General features: G+C 31.3%; 3 protein-coding genes across 14 annotated transcripts in view; 2 read left to right on the top strand and 1 right to left on the bottom strand.

Annotated features, from left to right (window-relative positions):
- The window catches only part of Pdfr (Pigment-dispersing factor receptor), an 83,507-nt gene that overhangs the window by 369 nt on the left and 60,416 nt on the right, over positions 1–22,722 (bottom strand). For 3 of the 9 annotated variants that reach the window (XM_072017817.1, XM_072017816.1, XM_072017820.1), the window contains 4 exons: positions 22,181–22,361; positions 21,382–21,496; positions 19,656–19,749; positions 16,730–18,064 (listed from right to left, as the gene is read on the bottom strand). In XM_072017817.1, the coding sequence (XP_071873918.1) occupies positions 17,980–18,064; positions 19,656–19,749; positions 21,382–21,496; positions 22,181–22,361 (475 nt within the window). In that variant the 3' untranslated portion in view covers positions 16,730–17,979. Of the gene's footprint in view, positions 1–16,729; positions 18,070–19,565; positions 19,750–21,381; positions 21,497–22,180; positions 22,362–22,722 lie in introns of those variants that run through there. The other 6 variants (XR_011801771.1, XR_011801773.1, XR_011801772.1 and 3 more) reach the window with 6 other exon arrangements.
- Positions 160–11,707, top strand: LOC139994842 (sodium-coupled monocarboxylate transporter 1). 3 transcript variants are annotated; one of them, XM_072017811.1, is made up of 9 exons: positions 160–266; positions 7,266–7,608; positions 7,821–8,046; positions 8,123–8,190; positions 8,369–8,664; positions 8,751–8,969; positions 9,113–9,296; positions 9,473–9,757; positions 9,907–11,707. In XM_072017811.1, exons 2-9 carry the CDS (start codon positions 7,276–7,278, stop codon positions 10,153–10,155), a joined length of 1,860 nt encoding a protein of 619 aa, XP_071873912.1. In that variant the 5' UTR covers positions 160–266; positions 7,266–7,275; the 3' UTR covers positions 10,156–11,707. The 3 variants fall into 3 exon arrangements, with proteins under 3 accessions (XP_071873912.1, XP_071873911.1, XP_071873913.1); XM_072017810.1 differs by lacking the exon at positions 160–266 and adding an exon at positions 3,523–3,895; XM_072017812.1 differs by lacking the exon at positions 160–266 and adding an exon at positions 5,451–5,932.
- Positions 12,494–16,484, top strand: Myd (stromal cell derived factor mayday). 2 transcript variants are annotated; one of them, XM_072017823.1, is made up of 5 exons: positions 12,494–13,018; positions 13,355–13,712; positions 14,221–14,484; positions 14,864–15,045; positions 15,193–16,484. In XM_072017823.1, exons 1-5 carry the CDS (start codon positions 12,965–12,967, stop codon positions 15,367–15,369), a joined length of 1,035 nt encoding a protein of 344 aa, XP_071873924.1. In that variant the 5' UTR covers positions 12,494–12,964; the 3' UTR covers positions 15,370–16,484. The 2 variants fall into 2 exon arrangements, with proteins under 2 accessions (XP_071873924.1, XP_071873923.1); XM_072017822.1 differs by having other exon boundaries at positions 12,496–13,018; positions 13,253–13,712.

The following is a 22,722-nucleotide window of genomic DNA, read 5'->3' as shown; positions in this document are numbered from 1 at the left end:
AGAAAGAGAAACAGAAAACGTGTAGAATTATCGATTATTTTGACAGCCGAAGTATTTTATTGAATTAGACTAAATCAAACATATAGATTATAGACGAAGTCAAATGAATAGTGTATTTAAAATACATGTGTGTGTGTGTGCGCGTGTATGAGCATATTTATGCGTTTCTCTCGAGCTCGTGTATGAAAAATTCGAATTTCTCAGCTTTCACAAAGTTGAAGTACTGTTTTAATTATTTGGGAATTGAAAATTTGTTTGACGAAAGAGTAAGTATTAATTTTATTTTGATTCTTTTAAAAGGAAACTACTAATTAATCTAATGAATTAGAATATAGTTTCATTTATATAAAATTTCAATATCTTCTTTAGTAGAATATTAATTTTAGATTTTAAAGCTTTTTAATCTTTATATTTGTAAATATAATTATTGAGTGGGAAGAAGTTTTAACATCTTTAAATATCTTTTTCAGTATATCTCTTCAATATTTCTTCAAAAGAAGATTAATTTTACATTTTACTTTAACATTTATATTTTGTATAGTTTATATATAATTTATTGCCATCAATTGTTAAATCATATGAAAGTATTCTTCGAAGAAGAAATTTACTAGATATGTCTAAATGTGTAATTACTGGTTAGTAATGTTATTTATTTCGGCGTGTTCATTCATCAATTAGCGGTGTAACTTGTTTAACCCGATATGAATCATGCGTTCCTAGTAGAATTACTATAATCATTAGAGGAAGAGAATTTCATTGTATCATGTTGTGTCATATATAATCTGGAACATCTCTCGCCTCTCCCCACCATCTTCTTTTGTGTTTTCATACGCATAGTGCAGGCGTAATCACCTCGCCATAGTGAATTAACTTACGTTTCAATTATCAAAATGTAAGCTAAACAAATTTTAGAAGACTCAATCACTTTTAGAAAACGACAGATTCATTCAGAAAAACTCATGAGTTCTCCGTTGTTACAACGAATAACAGAGAATCTCCTATATTTAGTCATGAACACATTGTACATTTTTCCCAAAATTATCTTCAGCTATCTTCACTGATGAAGACTGTCAAGTTCTTCATTCCTACTTTTATCAATCTTTTTGCATAATTTTTTAACTTTTCTTCCTTCTTCGTTATTAATTCCAATTCTTAATTACACTTAACTCTTCTAACACTTCTGCCTCCTAAATTATGAAATATTTTTTCCTTTCTCATTGTTATTTTTTTTTTTTTTTTTTGAGTCTGCTTGCTACTTATAACAAAAATGATATAAACGAAAGTGTCAGAGATGTAGAACTTAGAGGAATATTGTTGATTTACAACCCTTTAAATGGTAACCGGTTGAATCCTGTTCCAACTGACTGCAAACACGGTTTTCATGTATACTCTGGTTGGTGTCGATTTTTCATGTTCCAATCTTCAGCATACAGAACGGGTAGTGGTAGTTTATCAGCTCTCTTTATCGAGGAAACCATTGCAATCGCGAGTTTGCTCCTGTAACTGTTCATGGTGTCTCTTGACATTCTTCATAAAGTATGTTCTCGAATATGAATTGCTTCATGGAAGCTGTGGAGAATAAGGACATGGAAACGGTAAGTTTATTAAAGAAACTGAGCGAAGAATTGGAGAAAATAGTAGCCTGTTGCATGAAATTATAATTTAGGGTATTTTTCCCTTCTTTAAATATGACATTCTCCATTTTAGTCTCTTTTGGAGTTTTACAAAAGTGGGATAATTCCTTAGAAGTGTCTGCAATTGTACTTCTTAGCTGTTTTAGTATTCTGATAATAGAATTCGTCATAATTTCTTCTTCTTCATTTCTTCTTAAATTTCCCTATTAAAATATTAAAATTATATAGTGAGATATTAAAATATTAAAATATTCCTAAACTTGAATTCTTTTCTTTTTTGGCACTTTGCATTAGTATTTCCTATAATATCTTCTTGAATTTTTGCTTTGTAACTATATTAGAATATTGCTAAGTTTGATTTGTTTTTCTTCTTAGTATTTTTACATTAGTATTTTTCATAATTTCTCCTTTTCTCATTTCTTCTTGAATTTGTCCTGCAATTATAGCAGAATATTCTTCAGTTAGACTTTCCTTTTCTTCAATATTTTTGTATTATAACGTTGAACAAAGGAAAAGAAGAAAAAGAAAGAAAGCGAAAAATAAAGAAGATTTAGAATATTCTTCTGCTCAACTCTTCTTCATTTCCACCATTACATTTCTTTCTTCTGCGTTTTGAGATTGTATAGTAAGAGCTTCTTCTACTTGATGGGCATATTGTAGTATTTGCTACAATTATAAATAAATAGCTAACACCATTTGTGGCAAATATCTTACTATCAAGTTGCGTCAAACCATGACGACTATCGATTGCCATTAACGTAATTTTTCCCGTGTCTACGATGCATAACAGATGTTTAGCATTTGAATTGGCAATTTATGCAATTCATCAATAAACAGAGAAACCGTGTGTAATTTTATCATGTTTATCTGCAATCTGGATCAACAGTTCTACGAAATTATAAGGAAAATAAAAGAAAGATTCGGTAGCAATTAGATCATTGATAACAAAAATTGAAAGAAGATTTTATCAGCATTAAGCGTCCGTTTGTTCTAAGTCAAGTCAATTATTCTATGTCAAATTTTACATTGTTGAAAGAAAAAATTGTTCAAATTAAAAGTAATTTCTAAGTTATGACGTTGACTGTCTTCGCTTAATTATGAATAATAAGTCTGTCATTGAGAATTTAGGAAGATCACGGTGTCTTCCACATAAACATGGATCAATTAAATTAGTCTTCAAAATTATATAAGATACATTCCGCTTTAAAGAAGATATAATAACATTAAATACAAGTTTTCATTTCTTCTTTCAGTGTTTTCCTTTCTATTAAAATTTGTTCTTAAATTCTCTACTTTCTCTTCTTTTCTTTTAAAAGTCTCTTCTTTCTTTCTTCTTTGTTTCTTGTGTTACGTTTTGCTTGCTATAATGATATAACGATATAAGATTCTTACTGGGATAATTTGATTAAAGCGCGAGAATCAATGGGACGTCAATAGAGTGTCACAGTTTTTAAAAAAAAAGTTAAAAAGTTTGAAAAATTGGAAGCGCCACCTAATCAACAATTTTTCTAATTTCTCTAAGAACAAAAATCTACGTATTCAATATTCCATTCTCAAAGTATCAAATTAATATTTCCAAAATTTAGAAGACATAATCTATATTCTACATTTTACCATTCTCACTTAATTAACGATCTTCCTTATTGAAAATAAAACAATTAAAAAAAAAAATTTCTAATAAAAATAAGAGAGAAATCTACCAATTTTATATTACACCCTCGCCCCACTTCTCCTCATAGCTTAGAGTATCATGTTTTTACCCTAAACACACATAGGCCACTCATCAACAGCGTAATTATCGTGGTCATAAGTATCGTTTTCATAAGTCCGCAGAATGGAAGAAACTCGCAGCTCTGGAAGGGGTTAGTTCATATAAATGGACACATGTGACAATTAAAACGACAGTCTGAAATCGTTCTCCGCTTAATCCGCCGGCTCCGTTCTAAACAAGACGCGTGAAACTGAGAGTCCCAATTAATTAGTCAGCTAGAATTTCTCATTACTTCTTCAATTCCATCTGGGACAATTCTGAACAGCTAGTTTGATCCGTTGCTCGCTAAAAAATCCGAGCATATATGCGTTACGTCAGGAAGGCTAGCAGCAAGATTATACAGCTGCAATTTCGTACCTTTTTACCAACTACACGACATCATTAGCGTCTTAGACCATCATTTTCATATTTTTCTTTGTATATCTTCTTCTCTTCTTCTTTCATCTTTGGAAGGTGAACTGCGTTTGGGTTACCTAGAAGTTGTTAACAGGTAAGATTTTGTTTTGCAAATTTTTTTTGATATTCTGAGTGGCTTTTTTAAAGGTATCTGTAAGCTTTGATAAAATAAAAAAGTAAAATTTTTAATTCTGAAGATATTTTTGTTGTTTGCGTACTGAGTAGTTTTTTAAAAGTATCTGTTGGTTTTTGTATAGGTAAGGGTAGGTTTTTAGAGTAAAATGGTAAGATTTTTAATTTTGAAAATTTTTTTTTATGTCTTCAATGGTTTTGGTAAAATTTTGATTTTATAAGCAGAGTTTTAGAATTATTTGTTGCTCCTACTAAAGTGAAGAAGTAAAATTTAATTTTGCAAATATTCTTTATTATATCCTAAATGATTTTCTAGTATTTGTTGTCTTCAGTAAGGTTGGAGGCATAGTTTTTCTTAAAGAAGTTAAATGTTTCAGGCAAAATGCTTTGAAAGTTATTGAGGATAAGATTTTGAGGTATTAATAGTTTGAAAACGTTGTTACTCTTGAAAATTTCTTGGCAAGATATTTCAAAATTTCTAGAAACAGAAATCTACAGAATTTGGGGAATTTGTGTAAATTTTCAGAAATTAAGATACCTAAAAAATCATAAAATTTATAAAAAATTCAAGAAGATCAGAAAATCTATAAAAATTCATAGGAAGAGAAAACAAATATCACAAAATTCATAAAAATAATAAAACAATTAATTTATGGAAAAGTTGCACATTCTACAGTAATAAGTTATTAAAATTGAGTTGAAATACAAGGCAGATGTTATGAAAAGTATGAATAACGTGGTATTACCTCCTTTATTCATTTAGCTATCCTATAAGAGGTGGTAATATTTAGAGATATCTGCTTCCCTTTGCAATTATCAAAAGAAGATCCTGTATTTCCGCTTGTCAGCTTTCAAATGAATTACAATTGTAATCCGGGCTTTGTTTCCCCATTGATATTCTAATGACAATCGCACTTGCTCATGCACCTAAATCAATCTTTTATCTTGTAGCATCGTTATTGCCAGAGTTCATAGTCCTGTTATTAATCAAGACTATCTTTTATCTTTTCAGAAGCAGTTATCATTATATTTAAATGTATCCTTCTTCTCTTTATTATTAAATAATTTAGTCTTATAATGGAAGAATAGCCAAGACATTTTTAGTATTTAAAATTTGTAATTTAGTAATTAAAATTTGTTGTCAGAGCTTCCTCTGGAAGCTAATTTTAACATAGTGATTCTTTCCACTTAATGTGAATGGTTTCAACCCAGAATCCTAATAGAAACTACTCTTAATGAGAACTACTTTTACAAAGAATTACTTTTAATGAAAAATACCCTTAACGAGAACCAGAAACGTAATGACAATTAGAGTATTTACCAATACCAATAGTTAGTACTAGTAACGAGATAAATTATAAAAATTTATTAGTGATAGCGCCATGTTTTACAATTTTAAACAATAAAATGAAAAATGGATAATGAAGGATGAAATTGAAATTTGTAGAGGAATAAATTTATAGAAATTCACAAAAAACCAGGGAATCTATAGAAAGTAAGAATTAGAAATATAAAAAAAATATAGAAATAGAAAATTTGTGGGAATTTATAGCAGAATAAACGTACAAAAATGAAAAAATCTATAGGGACACTCATTCAATTAAAAAATGCAGAGATATTTATAAATTGCATAAGACAAAATATAGCAACTGAATACCCCATAAACTAAAGAAGAAAGCATAAGGATATCCAAAATTCAATAAAAGAAAAAAGAGAGAAGAGATATGCAAAATTGATTTGGAAGTGTTCTTATATTGACTTGAAATACAATGGAAGATTTTCATGTGCTTAAAATTGTTTACATGTGAATATGATAGAAGATGTGCATATGATTCCTTATTTAATCACATGTTCCTCCTGAGTTTGAACAAATTGGACCCATTTGTTTTTGACTTAACTGGTTCTAGCCAGGGTCAAGCAGATTTCTTAATGATGATCGAACGCCGGTGTTAATAGCCACAACTACGATGCAAATCCTTCTAAACAATTACACCAAATGGTGAGACATGATATACGTTCAATAATCGTTCCATTCCAACCAAAGCACACATAGAACACACACTTTGCTTATGTAAGAAAGAATCAAGTTGACTAAACGATTACTAAGCCCATTTGGTCTGTGTATTCATACTGGATCGATCGACACGAGCAACTGTTAGTTAAGTATTTAGGTTTCAATGCAGCCGATAAACATAGATCTGTAACAAATGAAACAAGAAAATGTAATTTGTTTTGAGATACATGCTTTTGTATATCGAGGAAGAGATGGAATTTTGAGGAATTCCTTTGAGAATTATTTTCTTCTTTGAAAGATTTATTTTTGTGTCTTGGAAATTTCTTTGAAAATTATTTTGTTCTTTGGCAGATTGATCTGTAAAATAATATTTTATGGCAATATTTTTTAATAATATACTGATACCAAGATTTTGAGATATTTCAGAATTTTGGGAAGACAAAGATTCAAGGGGAAGAAATTTTGGGGAATTTCATAGAAAATCATTCTGTTCTTTGGAAGATTAGATTGAAGAAGATATAATTATATAATATAACTATCTCAAAATAATATTTTGTGGGAATTTTCTAACAATGTTTTGATAGAAATCTTCAATAATAAATTTTAAAAATGAAAATGGGAATTGGAAATTTAAAAACATTGATTATGAATTGACTGAAAGGAAAAATCAGTTGTTATGTTTTTCACACATTTAATAATTTACGTGATACCGCAGATATGTAAAATGATATGGAAACCGATCGCATAATGGAAATCAATCTGGGTAGCGCAGAAGTATCGGTTAGCTACGTTTTCCACGTGATTGTAGATCTATAAAAAACACACGATCGAGTGTCAATAAATGAAGCTCAAGGACGGAAAATGCCGAGTACAATTGGCATTTGCCTCAATTAGTCTTGCTTATATTTCCTGTGTCTTCATAGTCAATATTTATTACATTTTTAGTAAATTTAAATTTAAAAAATTTTTACAACTAGTTTAATAAAAATTTACTATGTTGTTGATTAAAAGAAGTATATGGGTAGGCACAAGTACTTTTGACAATTTGATTAAGATTATCTTCTACTTATCAGAGATTACAAATTTATGGAAATTTATAGAGAAAGAAATATACAATAATTAGAAAATCTATGAGCACATTTCTTCAATTAAAAAATGTAGAAAAAAGTATAAAAATTTAATACCCTCAAAAGATAAAAATATTCAAAATGAAGAGAAGGAACTATACTAAAAAAGTACCCTAACTTCCAATTTATTTCAAAAGAAGAAAAAGAGCTACAACTCACATTTATGAGAAAATTCTCTTTTTGTATTCAAGCTCCTGAAAAATGAGGTCGCGTGTTTTGGTACTATTCTTCTGTCTGGCGATTTCTTCAGCAGAACAGCGGCCATCCGCAGAGACAAAAGAAGAATGCATAGAAAAGCATCCTGTTCTTCTCTACTATTTTTCATGGGCCGATTATATGGTGTTGGCTGCTATGTTGGTAATCTCATGCCTAATAGGTACTTTCTATGGTTTCTTCGCTAAGAAGCAGGAAACCAGCCAGGACTTCCTGCTTGGTGGCTCAAACATGGGAACGTTGCCTATGGCGATGTCACTGGCTGCTAGTTTCATTACGGCTATTGAACTTCTGGGAAATCCTGCTGAAATGTATGAACAGGTATATTTTTTAATAGGCTATGATTCTATACAGTAGATTTAGATTTATTTTGGAAAATAAATGTTTTAATTAATTTTATGAATATAATTTAGAGATCCATGGATTTCTAATTATACCAATTTTCTTACTTTTTGGTGATTAAACATTTATATTCATCAAATTCTAACTGCACTACAGTTATTATAATAAAATGTTTGTATGAAAAATTACAGGGTACTCAATTCTGGATGACATGTCTGTCTTTTATTTTGGTTGTACCCATTACCTCCTGCCTATACCTGCCGGTTTACATGAAACTAAGATTAACCTCGAGCTATGAGTATCTTAATCTTCGTTTCAACCGGCATTGCAGACTACTTGCCGGAGGTCTTTACATGTTGCAGATGATCTTCTACACATCTGTAGCTGTATATGCGCCAGCGTTAGCTTTAAGTCACGGTGAGCTTCAATGAAACGTGATACGACTCGACTAATCCGCGTCCTCTCGTAATTAATGTGCCTTCTCTTCTTACAGTCACGGGTCTCAATACTTACATAGCCGTCACTCTAGTCTACGTAGTCTGTATCTTCTACGCCTCACAGGTATCTATCCTTTACCTTGATTAATTCGAAGATATATTTTTCAAGTTCCTTTGTTTTCCTTTTTTAGCTTCTTCTTTGTTTTCTTCCCATTTATCTTCTTGCAAATTTTCTACCCTTTTTTCTAAGTGCTTCTTTTTTCATTTTCTCCCTTCATTTTTATTTTCTTCATCCATTCTAGGGTGGAATGAAGGCCGTCATAATGACGGATACCTTTCAAGCAGCGGTGCTCCTTGGCTCCCTCTTCCTAATCGTTGGATATGGTCTTTCTTGGGAAGGAGGACCCTCCTTGGTATGGCAAGTCAACGAACAATCTGGAAGAATGGAATTCTTTAACATGAACCCCAGTCCAACTGTCCGACATAGCTTCTGGAGCGTGGTAATTGGTGGTACCATTTACTGGACCAGCATGTTCTGTAGCAATCAAGCTTCCGTCCAAAAGTACCTTAGCGTAGAAAACATTGGTCAAGTTAGAACGTAAATATCTTCAAAAATTTATTAAATAAATAAAAAATTTACATATCTTCAGTTTCATATTGTTTTAATTTACCATTCTATTCCAGAGCCTTATGGGTATCAGCTTTTGGTATGATTATAATATATACCATAAACTTCTTGACTGGTATGGTGCTTTATAGCACTTACAAAGACTGTGATCCTCTACTAGCTGGCTATATAAGTGGCCAGGATCAATTGTTGCCACTATACGTTATGAATTTCATGGGCAGTCTCAAGGGAGTGCCTGGTTTTTTTGTTGCTGGGATCTTCGCTGCCTCATTGGGGTATGTTGAATAACTTTTTCTGTATGTTGCATATCCCTTTCCTAATTAATAAGATAGCTGGGTTAATATTTAAAGAACAAATATTTATATAAAATTTGTAACGATTCCAAAATGAAGAAAATACATCTTGGAAAATGTTTCAGAACCGTGGCAAGTGCTCTGAATTCTCTGGCGGCCATAACCTGTGAAGACATTCTCCAAGGGATACTCAAGATGGAGATGCCAGCCAGGAAGGGTGCAATTTATGCCAGGTGGATTAGTATCTTTTTTGGAGCGCTTAGTTTCACTTTGGTTTTTGTCGTAGAACGACTTGGTAGCGTTCTTCAGGTAACAATTTCTTCATATACCATTCTCTTCTTTCAAAATCTCTATGAAGTAATTGCCCTATCAAATGTAAGCCATAAAAATAATTTTCCCATGAGTTCGTGCTAAATTTCTAACATAATATATTTAGTGCAAACTTATTTTTTTAATATCATGGTGAATGAAAATTAATTTTGCAGGTCGCACTTTCGTTTAATGGTATGGTCGGTGGTATTACTCTGGGATTATTTTCTTTGGGAATGTTTATTCCATGGGCAAATGCCAAAGGAGCAATTGTTGGTGCCATCACCAGCATGGTGATCGTCCTTTGGATTGGCCTGGGAGCTCAAATTGCTTTACTAAATGGTCAAATTCACCTAGACAACAAGCCAGTGTCAGTCGATGCTTGCCCATGCATTAACACTACAGACATAAACCTAAACCAATTAAATGACAACAATGATGAAGTTTATTCCATATATAAGGTACTTATTTTATTATTTTCCTATAATTCTATTTATTTCTTTTTCTTAGTAGCTTCTGATCTTTATATTTCCACTAAAAGAACAAAGATCTTAATAATAATTAATTATTTAGTCTTTAAAACTTTAATTTTTGTTCTGTTTACTTTTAGATCAGTTATCTATGGTACAGTGGAATAGGTTGCATCCTGACAATGTTGGTAGGCGTGATCGTGAGCTGTTTCACAGGTTTTCAGAACTCAGCAGACCTCGACCAGAACCTCCTGAGTCCACCCATTGCTTCTTTGTTCTGTATCAAAAGAAAACCATGTGTCAATAATGTCCATGGTATCACAAACTTTGGTCTGGAGTTGGACGATGAAAAATCTCAGGTGGAAAATACTAAAAGTCCAAAGATATGAAGAACAATACCTATTAGTACATTTAGGGAAGATTCTAGGAACTGAAACTTCCTCTTGAGATTATAAGATTATAAGAGCAATCGGATTATTTTAGAGAACTATGGGAATATTCCAAAGAATTTGTCCAAAAGGCAGCAGTTCCTAATTGCAACAGTATATTCGCTATTTTTATTTCTTTAAGGTTGTTTTCTATAGTCAGTTAGGGAAGATCTGCGCTGACTGCACTAGAAAAGTCTACGTGTTAGTTTTTAACAAAAGAAACTTGCTGAATAGCAAAACGATAAGTGCAGAAATGATTAAGAATTCACTTTTGAGAATTAATTTTGTTGTCTCTTGCTAAGGTTTCATAATTCATTATAAGTTTACAAAGTACAATGGTAGATTGCTTCATTCTGATTACGGTGCTTACATAAGGCTCGAAGAAAAGAAGAATAATTAAAATATTGACTATTAAGAAGTACTTCTACCTTGACAACTGAAGAATAGATGAGAAGATTCTGAATTTCAAACTTAAAGTTTTGAAACCTAAACAGGGCAGAATGAAGCGTTACAAATAAACAAGCCAAAGTAACAAAACTCTTTCGAAGAGACTCAATTAAGAATACTTTTTAGAGTATGGAGTATCTTACTTTTTACACTTTTAGAGTATCATGAAGAAGAAGATAGTATTTAAAGAATGAATAGTATTGATGAAGGAAAAGAATCTTAGTAGCTTAGAGAAGGACTATGGATACTTACATACTTAAGGATACTCAGAGAAGACTCCTTGCCTAGGATAGGATAGGACTCCTCCTAGAATAGTTTATTTATGGCAGTAATTATTGATATAGTACTTACTTTATTTTGTGAATTTCAACCATTCCTGAGCAAGAAACCTTCTCGCGGGCGGTTGTAATAATTAAAAATTAATTACTAGGAAATTCTCTCTGTAAATTTTTATCATATTTAAAGAAATATATTATTCTATTTTTTATTTTTATTTTTATATTCATATACCAAAAATGTTTTTATTATTTTTATACTTTTAATCTAACTGGAAGCAACTGTTATTTTAAATTTGTAGGATCTTCTTCGTTTTAATATGAAAAGATTATTTACTTTTTAAAAATAAAATTTTCCAGTTGATGTATTATCAGTATATTAAAAGTTTAACGAGTGCAATTTTTTCTTTTCTTTCGTAAAGAAAAGAATTTTTATACTTTTCTTCATTTCTTCAAGCACCACTCCCGCCCTGAGAAGCTTCTACCGCGTGAAACGTCAATGATTCGTTTAGGAATCTTCTTTTTAACGCCTTGTCAACTCTGGAATGGTTTTTCTCCTCTTCTTTTCTATTCTTCGCTTTTTTCTTCTCTTCTTTTTTTTTTATATTGTGGAGATGAAAAATCATTCTTTCACTTGACTGCGGATCTGTACTTCGTTTCTTCCGAGTATTTAAGTAGCTGAGAATATACGTGAATATATTTTAAGTAAATTTCTTCATTCTTAGATAAAGTATTTGTATATGAATATTTGTGTATATAAGAAGAGAAATGTATTAGGTAGCTTTGTTACACTTGTGAGTCTTCATTTCTTAATTTCTATTCCTTTCCTGTGTAATATTCCTCTATTATTATACGTAATCATGTATTAATTTAAATATGTGAGTTTTTGTGTGTGAATCTTTATGTATTAATTTAATAGAACTTTTTCTTAGCTCTCCTTTCATTGTCTCAGAAAGAAATCCAATTTCAAATAAGAGAAGATGTAATAAAAAAAGTGAATGACAAAAATAAATACTTTTAAGAAATCCAGATATTATAATTATAGATTAGATATTAAATAGAAGCATTTCCCTAAGAATCATAAAATTCCAAACATAAGAGGGAAAGTACTGGAAAGAAGATCTTTTTCTTCTTTTCTTTAATGATGTCTTCTTAATTTTCTCATTTACTCTGATTGATAATAAATGTCTGCAGATCTATATCTTTATGAACATAATTTAAAAAATGGAACCCAGATACAAAATTATTTTATTATATTTCAATATTTCATATTGTTTGGGTATCATATGTATTCTCTTCATTTTTACACATTCAAATTTCTCCTGAATGCATAAAAATCCTCAATTTACTCATTAGCATCCAAAAGAAACAACTAAGAGGTCATTGCTCTAAGAAGAACCAAAAGCTGGTCCAGAAAATTGATCAGAGGGACAAGAAGCTGTGGTCCAACTTTTACCACTACAGTTCAATCAGGAGACAGAGAATATGCATCTGTGATAAGAGGAACAGTGACGGAGACGGCGATGAAAGTGGAACAAGGAACGCCATTGGGAGAGGAGAGAGAGAGAGCCATAGAGAAAGGACACGACAGTGAAAGTGGATCAATACGCAGTTAACGTTTCGCCAGGCAGCGTGCAGCCAGAGTTCTGCTTGATATTCTTGTTTTTGTCAAAGAAGAGACAGCTATTAGTGCAGCAAATAGACTTTGTGCAGTGTCATCATCATAAATTGTCTTATTACACAAAATTACTTCATTATTGATATTGTGTCATTAATTTATATCCCATTTCTTACTCAATGTTTCTTACCAAGTGCATGCAAGCTCTGAATACATTTGTAGGATTGTTGTTATTAGCTTGAACTGTTTTGATGCGTGTTGAGTCATGAATATCTATGGTGCAGTGCCATCAGTGATAGTGTTTAACACAAGGACCTATGAGTGACTGTTAGCAATGATTTCTGAGAAGCTGGATAGGTAGTCACAGTGAAGATAATTAAGGATTAAATGTAGGGATGGGAAGATTCAAGTTCTGGGGCTGCACAATGGTATGTGGTGGTCTTGCATTGTAAAGGGAGAACCAACCATGTATCTTTCCTATTTTGTAAGTAGATTATGTTGTTTTCTTATTCTTTTTTCTATGTTCCAAAAGACTTTCTTAATAAAGACAGCAATTAGACTATTTCAATGCTGTTTTCTGCTGTGAAATAAGAGAATCTTAGGATATTTAATAAATTCAATTCCACATTCCAAATATAAGAAGATAAATAATCATTTCTCTGAGAAGAACTCTTCAAATTAAATTTTTATTTCACTTATCTCAATGCTTCCTTAATAGGTACACAAAGTCACCTTCAAGTCAGATTTACGGTGCTTCCGTTTCCTACGTTGGACCATTCTAGTGCCTCTCGTTATTTATTTGTCCCTGCTCTTCTTCAAGTACAACAGAAACGTGCCCCTAAGGAGTCTGACGTCCACCACCGCTGTACAAGATAACAAAGGATTCATGATTGAGAATCTTTTCATAGAACTGGAAGCAGTGACAGCCGACAAAAGGGATTTGGAACATTATAAAGAAATTGATAAGAATATCAAGGACGTGGAGGAAGCAGAGAATCAGGAGAATCCGAGAACTTTGCTGGAGAATATCTTCCAAAGAGCTGATACTGATCAGGATCAGTTGTTGGACATCCAAGAATTGGCTAGATGGATTCATACAAAAATTACGGAGCATATCAGCCGAGCCATGAAAGAAAATGTTGGTTTATTTACCGCTATAGATAATAATCCGCGGAATGGTGAGTAATTTTAATAGTACAGATCAGTTTAAACGTAGATTTAAGATACAAATTTAAGAGAAGATATTCTTCTTTATAGAGAAGACATAAGTGTCACTTGAATGTAGAAGAATACAGAACAAATAAATATATAATAATTTCTAAAAAAAATATCTAAAAACTATTCTAATTCTACGAAAAATTTTCAAAACATTGAAAAACAATAATTTTTCAAGAAGAAAGGAGACTATACAGTTAAACTTTAAGCTCAACTATAATCTAAATGCTGATCCTTTAATTGTACAAAATTGAATAAAAAGCAAATTATTTCAAGGAAAAATTTCAAAACTAAAATCAGTTATTAAAATTATAAAATTGTTTATTAAAAAATTCTTTAAGAAACAAACTGTCATTAACAGAAATATTCAATGTTTTCAGTTTATCTAAACGATAAGTGTCAAATTAATGGCCAGTAGAAAGTAGATATGAAAGAGAATGTAAAATTGTATGTTCCCTCTGAATATTCCAGGCGAGATCTCATGGGAAGAGTATCACGCGCACTTTCTCAGATCCCACGGATTCCCCGAGAGCTATGTGAGCTCGCATGACAAGAAGCATAGCGATATGTCGCGTACCTTAAAAGAGAGTATAATGAGAGACAGAGCTAGATGGGCGGAAGCGGCAAGAAATGATCCGGAGAGATTGGCACTCGACGAGTTTCTGGCTTTCACCCACCCTGAGAGCAGTCATAGAGCCTTACTGCAAATGGTCGAAGATCTGTTTGAGAAATTTGGTATGGACACATCATATTTTACCTGGAAACGTAATTTTCTAACTTTTATGAACGAATTTTAATTTTTGGCTGTTTTTACAATTATTATTTTAAACATTTAATTTTAAAGATTCTTTTAGTGTGCCACATCATTTTCGGCCTTTTCGAGGTCAAAAATAACTAACAATTTTCCTAATTCCCTTTTTATACTAATTTTTTATAGTATCAATGTTTTTTTCTCTTCATAATATTAACGTTAACAATTTCTGCAATTTTACTTCTATTCTCGATAATCTAAATTAATTTTGATGTTTTTGTATTATTAATAACGTTAAGAATAATGGTTCTGTATCAGTAGAATAATAATTTACATCATTTTTCTATCTTTCTTCCATTCTAGACCGCGATGGGGATGAACAGTTGACAGAAGACGAATTCTCGGATTTACCATCAGAAGGGATGGGTCTGGACTTGAAGGAAGACAAACGAGAAGCGGTAGGGGGAAGTGACGACAGGCGGAAGGAGTTTAGACATCTTATTGACAAGAATAAAAATGGAAAAGCCGATAGAACAGAACTTCTGGTAATAAATCTGATTCTGCCATTTTCAGGCACACATTTATTAAATTTATTAACCATATATTTATACATATTAAAGGAAACAAATTTTTGTTAAACTTTTCAATTTTTATTATTCTTCATTAATTTTTTAATTAAAATTCTATTCCAGATGTATATAGACCCGAGAAATCCAAGGCACGCGATACAAGAAGCCCAACACTTAATAAGTGTGTCAGATACGAATCTCGACGAGAAATTAAACCTCTCCGAGATTCTCAGCAAAATGGACCTGTTCCTGGGTAGTAAAATGGTAGACACGGAAAGAAGTTTCCACGACGAGTTTTAATTGCTCAATATTGAAAAAAGAGACTCAATATTTAAGTAAAGAGAAGAGGACAACTGCTTTAATTTTCTAAAGCAAAATGGAACCTACTCTCCAAAATTGGGCGCCATTTTTTATTTTTAGGAACCTAACCTTATTGTTGACAGTAACCTAACCTCCTAATCGATAGCGAAATATAATGATAGCGTTCTTTTTATATGAAATTTGGTAAATTGTGCCCAATTTTGGTTTTCTAAAAACCTTTTCTTCGATAAGAAGAGTCTTACTCTTGCCGGAGCAGACAATATCTGTTTTTAAATGATACTGATACTAAGTGTTTCAGTAATTTTCAATTAGATTGAGCCTTATGATCATAACCTATAAATTCAGAGTTTGAATGTTTTGTTTGGATAAGTCAACGAGTTTAACTATTACAGTTATGGGTTAAAGAGCTTATTTTTCCACGAGGATAAGCATCATTCTGCTTTTTCTGTTCCTCTAACCCAGGATCGATGTCTTTCTCTCTCTCTCTCTAATAGATAATCCAGTATTACTATTATATATTGAATTTTGTACGTTTATTGGAAAGCACAACAAAGATTTTCATGTGCTTTTAAACCGTGTCTGTGATAGTCTTTTAACGTAGAATATTATTTTCGAAATTGAGGTTAGGGCGTCCATTAAGGTTATGTCTACTACTACAAGAATTTTTTAAGATTATTTATTGCACTTTTCTGTTAATTCGTGATAGAACAAGTTCTGAACGGGAAAAGAAAATGGAAAGCAATAGTAACTTGAAAGGAACGATGTTGAAGATATGAATCAGATTTTGAAATCCGTCCTTTCAGTGGATCTCCACGGTTATTTGTTTAACAGAAGTTTCTTCGTTAAACTTTCATAACTTTAAGAATTCTATTCGTGCAAAATTTCGTCTATTATTAAATAGATTTAATTTGCGTCTTTAAGAAGTATTTACATAAATGTGTTACATATGTAATTATAGAGGACATATATCTTACGTTGACTGAAATTTGTAGAAATAAAAATTATGGATGTTCCTTCTCGAAGAAACAATCTTGTACTTTATAAAACGTGTTTTTTGTACATTTATGGTGGCAATAAAAATTATTTGCAAATATCAGAATATTATATATTTCTACTTAAAACAAACCGTGTGTTTCCTAATTTAATTTAAAATTCTATAAAATTTTGTGGTAAAATTTTGTTTAATGGGTAAACGATGGAAATGTATACTATTTTCTAAATGTTATAAAGAGTTATAATTTAGAATTATATAAAAAGTATAAAAATTGTGATTAAAATTATGCTTATAGAAAGTGTAAAAATTAAAGTCACAATTCTGCAAAAACTTCATCAGACAGGGTACATGTCACGATAATTTATTTACATTTTTAAAAAACGCACAGCTACAAAGTCATACAAGCGATGATGCGCTCGCTAGTTAGCCAGCCTTATAAATTAATTACCCTGGGCCGTTTGACAAAAGCTTAAAAATATTACACAGTACGTTCTGTCGCAGTAGTCAGTCTATAATTCATGAAGAGAGTGTTACAGCTATTCAATGAAAATTCTTTGATCAAAAATTAATTATCAAAGCTTCAGTTCACCCATAAAATAAATATTTACAATAGGATATTTGAAAATCTTCTGTTTTTCCAGTTATATTTTATTTTCTTTTTGTTTGGGTTAACTTGAGAAAAAATGATATTTTTATTATAACAATTTTTTATAAGCATAGATTACAGAATGTTCTCTTAATTTATTTGACATTTTGGATTGTTTAATTCGAAATCCTTATTTTGCCAAATATCTTTTACACTCTGATTGGAATTAATTTCTTCCCAATATGCACATGGTGCATTCTCTAATGTATTAGATAAGTAGCATAGGACGCAATTGATGCATTATCAGCCACGATTATATTTTAAAAAATAGAAACAGCAATACACGTACGTCAATTACATCTATAAACTTCTCTCTTCTGTTGTTTTTCTTCCAAATGAAGATATAAAAAGATAAATTGAATCTCGCTTGAATGTGTCTTTTGTAAATTCTGTTCTTAATATATACAACTCATTTTTATTTACAAAAATTAACTTCCTGAATTTGATTAATTATTAGTAATTTTTGTAGAGGTACCATTTCAATTCTCTATGATATGTCGCTTGAAATAATTCTCATTAAGAAGAAAATGAAGAGAAGTGTATATTCATACGATTCACCAATTCTTAATAATCATCTTCAACAATTTCCTCATGCCATTCACTATGACTTATGTCACATACAATTTACTTTCCAATTTTTCAACAACAAGTCTTCAAATCCCAGATTTCCATCCATCATTCTTCCTCAATATCCACTCCATCAGACACCAGTAAATTATTAATTAACACTTCATAGATATCTTACAATGTCTCTAGACATTACAAAATTTTATGGCCATGCTGCTCGAGTACAGAAGTTTATTGAAACATTCAGAATTTTAATCAGATCAAGTTTTACGCTGTGCTCATCATCTTCATCCATTACTCTAATTAAATTTCCAATTGAAAGTTGAACGATTGAATCTTTAGATTAATTTCAGGTTGTCCACTTTTCATGATCCAGAGAAGCTCACAGCTCATCTTCATGGTCTGAATGGAACTTTGAAGCTTTTGTACAAGGTTCAGGAGTCCAGAGAGGCTCCATGGTCAGACAGCTGTTCTGAAATCGCAAACTAGTATTGCTTCTACCAAATCATTGGGGTCATCTACAACAATACTTTTTTCTGAATATGGAACACTAATTGGAACATAGAATTTTCATTGTTATATTGATTTCTGGGAATTTAACAGACATACACCTTCGTGTAACATACATTTTGGAAGAAACATTTGCACAAAGAATAGAAAAACAATTGAAGACATTGGAGTTATATAGATCAAACAAATTGAATGAGAAGTATCAACTGCTTGTAATATCGTTGACACAGTTTCTATCTTTTAACTTTATTTACTAAATGAAACAATGTGTTCGTTAATTAATCTAGAGGTTTCTTTACAATAATAAAAAACTATTGTAGTTAAACGTAAAAGCAAGTGAGATTGAGAAGCGGACTGGTTTGTACAAACTGAGAATTTCAGAGAAATTCTGAGCTACACGTCATGCAAATTATTTACATAAAGAGCGAACAATTATGCTAACTATATGCACGCGAAGAACTAAATTGTGAGAAGAGTGTTTAAGAGACAGATCAGTTTCTGGTTGATAGAGTTTAATATATTTCCAAACACTAATGGATTATGGTAACAACAAACATGGAAATTGATAGAAAACTCCAAATTTTAGCAGTTTGAAGAAGTTTTATGAAACACGACAGAGCATAAAGTAATTCAAAAGAAGTGAGAGAAATGAGGAAGAGCCAGGAAGAGCTAAAACCAAAAGATGCTCCCACAAATTTAAGGAGAATGCAAATAAATCTAAGCATAAGAAGAGTTTCAAAACACATGAAAAATCCCAATAGAACTTAGAAAATCTCAAAAGAACCGGGGAAAACGAATGAGAACCGGGGAGAGCCGGGGAGAGCCGGGGAGAGCCGGGGAGAGTCGGGGAGAGCCGGGCAGAGCGAAGAAGAACCAAAACTAAGAAATACAGTTTTTAAAAAAGCCTTAAAAGAACCATGGTGCCTGAAGGAGAGCCAGGGGGAGATAGAAGCAGGAAAAAGAAACTACAGAAGTTTACGAAAAGTGTAAAAGTGTAAAAAGTGGTCTTAAAAGCTTTAAAGAGTCCAGAAATGATCAGTGAAACTTAAAAAATTCTAAAAGAACTCAGTACGTCGAGGGAGAGTTAGGGAGAGCGAAGAAGATCTCTGAAGTTTGCAGATCCATTAATCTTCGTAAATAACAAAAATTCGATTCAAGGACAAAAAGTTCCATCAAGATCCAGTGATAATCCGACTGGATAGAAGAAATGAAACCAACCAAAAAGCAACCCAAAGAAAACAACAAAGTTAATTATTTCATTGATGATATTTAAGACATTCCAGAAGAAACAATTGAAGAGATAAAATTTAATACATTCATAGGAGGTGTATAATGGTGTAAGTTCATCAGCAGCTTGAAGAAGAAACCTAATAGAGCTTCCTTTAATTAGGATGATGTAAGTGGTGACATAGAAGAGGAGATGCAACAGTATATGCTTCCGTGTGTGCGTGTTTTTACCTACTGGTACGATGTTGCGAGGAGGATCAACCTTCGATGTTGGTAATGATCTAAGTGCGGATTGGCGAAGTTTCCTCGATCATTACTCACTCGGCAGGTCGGTCCGGTGGTGGAGTATTTCCACCTCGACAGCACAGTCTTATCCATCCGCTGGGTCTCATCTCCTCTTCCTCCATCTCGATCACTGCACGTATTAACAATCATTATTCCGTCACTTCCTTTCTTGTCATTCTTTTCGTTCTTCGATCTTCTGCCTCTCAACGAATAAAATTTCTTGAGGTGAAGAAATTTTCTGCTATCTCTGCCTTGTAAAACTTTTCGCTAATTTGCCCGTTTATAGATGGGAATAATTATAATGTAGAAAGTCAATAATTAAATTACTAAACGATGACTGTTAGGAAATGATATTAGTAAAAGGAAAGATCACATATTATTGAAATAATTGTGTGTCAGTTTGTTTAAAAGAAACAGGTGATTATTTCGTACTTTAGTTGTTAGATGGTCAATCAATGAATTATTTAATTGCCAATAATTTTTTATTGTATGTAGTATTTAGCAAATGATATTTTGCATTTATTTGTGTATTTCTCAAATATTAAACTTTTGCCAATTTACAAACGAAATATCAATATGTGTACGTGTATGTTAACAAATATTTTAAATTAAATGCAACCAAATGTGACATGATAAATTAATTTGAGAAATCGCTTATCAAATAATTTCACTTGAACAATTTAATTTAATTTTGTTTGTCAACTATCTTATTTTTATAATATCCACACTCACGCTATACGATAGTAATATCAATTAATGTAAATACAAATATTTTATTTCAACAGTTTCTTATGCTTGAAATTCAACAGTAACGATATTAATTAATTCAAAGGCAAATATTTTATTTAAATAATTCACCGCGCTTGCTATGCGTCAATAGTAACGATAATAATCAAGTCAAAGTGAATCGCGGAACATTATCGTCGATTACAATTTACACAGTTTGGATAATTGCAGTTGCAATTTGCCGATGAATTGTCAAACACGGTTCGAACAAAGGGCAAATTTAGCCCATACAAACGAACGATCCAAAACACGGTTCGTTGGATTTGCTTTATATATGCTTACGATAAACACTGCTTTATCAAAAATTTCTCAGAATTCTCCAATCGTCATATTCCACTGTATTTAATTAATTAATAATTCATTCCCTCTTTGTTACATATTAATAAATAGAAATTTTTAAGTTAATAAGACCGTAATATGATTTGTTAATTAATTTATCAATTTATAAATGCATGAATGTATGGAATAATGAGAACAAATATTCGATCATTTTGGAATATCGTAAATCACGTGAGAAAGCTCATTTCAATTTTTTTATTTTATCAGAGTGTTATACGTAAAATGTCCCTTCAAATTAGTATTTTGATATTTGTTCTAATATTTTAATAGATTATTCACCCGTTAAACAGATGTTTGTTTATTAGCATAGAATTGTAAATATTAACATACTCTGATAAATGGAAAATATATCCTGGTATTATCAAGCTTACCTTGTATCAAATAATAAACCATCATTTCTAATTACACGTCTTTAGTTTAATTTATTTTATAAAGAATTGTGTGCAATGCTAGGAAAATTGTAATTCATTGGATTATACTTTTGTAAGTGGAATTGATCAAACTTAGGAGAATTGTAATTCGACCAAGAATTTTCAAAGGCATTTCCACTTAAATCTCATGAAAGCCAGGAATTTATAAGAGAAACTCAGATGATTTACAATTTATAAATATTTAATAAATTCATTAATTCACTCACCCGACGCGATTCTTTGGGGTTGACAACCACTGAATGTCGACTGTCTTCTTGCTTGTAAATCAGTTCCTCTTAGAGAAAGGTAGACAGAGATAGTTTTGTCCAGAGCGAGCCGCACCTGTTTGTATCAGACAGTAATTGACCTTTAATTGTATCACTAAACCGACCATTCACTTACTACGATGCATATTTGAATAATTTAATTAAGAGTAGGGTGGAATGTGATTACAACGTAAATTTCACGCCTGATAAATCCAGACTAACCGATGTTTACGCGATACTTCGCCTCCTTCACCTTAGAGCAATTTATTTCTCAGCCTAAATCGAGCTCTGCGAATTGTTGCAATTTACTTTTGGAACATTAGGAGGTTTTTGTTTTTAACGTAAATTACTATATTTAATGTTAGTAGATTAAAAATTCGATATTTGACATTAGTTGTGATTCAATTTTGGAACATTGGAAGGTTGTTGATCGATTTTGTATATTAAATTTAGTATAACATTAAAACATAATATATATACTATACTGATAAGTTACTATATAGTATATAGAAACTTGTCAGAATAAATTATCAATAATAATTTATTAGTTTTAGTCTTGGAGCTTAGTTTTGATACTCCCAAGAATGCCCTATCTTCTTTCTTGTTTCTTTTCATAATTTAATCACTTTAGGATTTTAATCCACTGATTGAAAAGCAAACTGAAAAAGAAATACTACATGTATAATATACTATATCCGATTTGAAACAAAAGAAGACTGAAATAGAGAAAGTTGTTCATTGTTAAGTTCAAATGCCTCACCTCGCCGTTTAAAAAGCAGTACAGTGTTGCGATGAAGAGACCTTGAAAGGATTGAAGGAAATGCGTGGAGTAAGACCATAAGGCGAACTTCTTCACGTTGTGCAGGGGTACCTCGATCATGAAGAGCACGTTGGTGATGCCTAGTAAAGGCAGAAGCACCACAGCTGCCCTTACAGCTTTCCTGTAAGAAGGAAATTAGCAAAGGATGTTAGAATTATTTTTTTAATTCAGCAAAATATTTTTTTCGAAGATCAGAATTTGTATTATTTTATTATTATTTATAAAATATTGAAGTACTGCGTTAATTGTTATTTGTATATTTTAGTATTATACGATTTCTCGATATTACACTATATTTAATAATAATAAATTAATAATTACATTTATTATTAAATCGTATTATATGTATAAATATTAACATTTAATATTTAATTTAAATAATGTAATTTAATATTACAATATTGAATGTAATATTACATTATATTGCTATACAATGTCTCCCCCCCTATATTTAATTATCTAAATTCAATTATTTTCTCTAC

The sequence above is a fragment of the Bombus fervidus genome, chromosome 15, assembly GCF_041682495.2.
Source record: "Bombus fervidus isolate BK054 chromosome 15, iyBomFerv1, whole genome shotgun sequence".
NCBI classification, from domain to species: domain Eukaryota; kingdom Metazoa; phylum Arthropoda; class Insecta; order Hymenoptera; family Apidae; genus Bombus; species Bombus fervidus.
Note: the sequence above shows the minus strand (reverse complement) of the source record. Positions and strands in the feature narration are given on the sequence as shown.

Coding starts and splice junctions, on each gene's coding strand:
- LOC139994842 (XM_072017811.1), top strand. CDS start 7,276: ATGAGGTCGCGTGTTTTGGTACTATTCTTCTGTCTGGCGATTTCTTCA. Junction 8,047..8,122: donor AGCGTTAGCTTTAAGTCACG/GTGAGCTTCAAT, acceptor CTCTTCTTACAG/TCACGGGTCTCAATACTTAC. Junction 9,297..9,472: donor GACTTGGTAGCGTTCTTCAG/GTAACAATTTCT, acceptor TTAATTTTGCAG/GTCGCACTTTCGTTTAATGG.
- Myd (XM_072017822.1), top strand. CDS start 12,965: ATGTGGTGGTCTTGCATTGTAAAGGGAGAACCAACCATGTATCTTTCC. Junction 13,019..13,252: donor CCATGTATCTTTCCTATTTT/GTAAGTAGATTA, acceptor CTTCCTTAATAG/GTACACAAAGTCACCTTCAA. Junction 14,485..14,863: donor AGATCTGTTTGAGAAATTTG/GTATGGACACAT, acceptor CTTCCATTCTAG/ACCGCGATGGGGATGAACAG.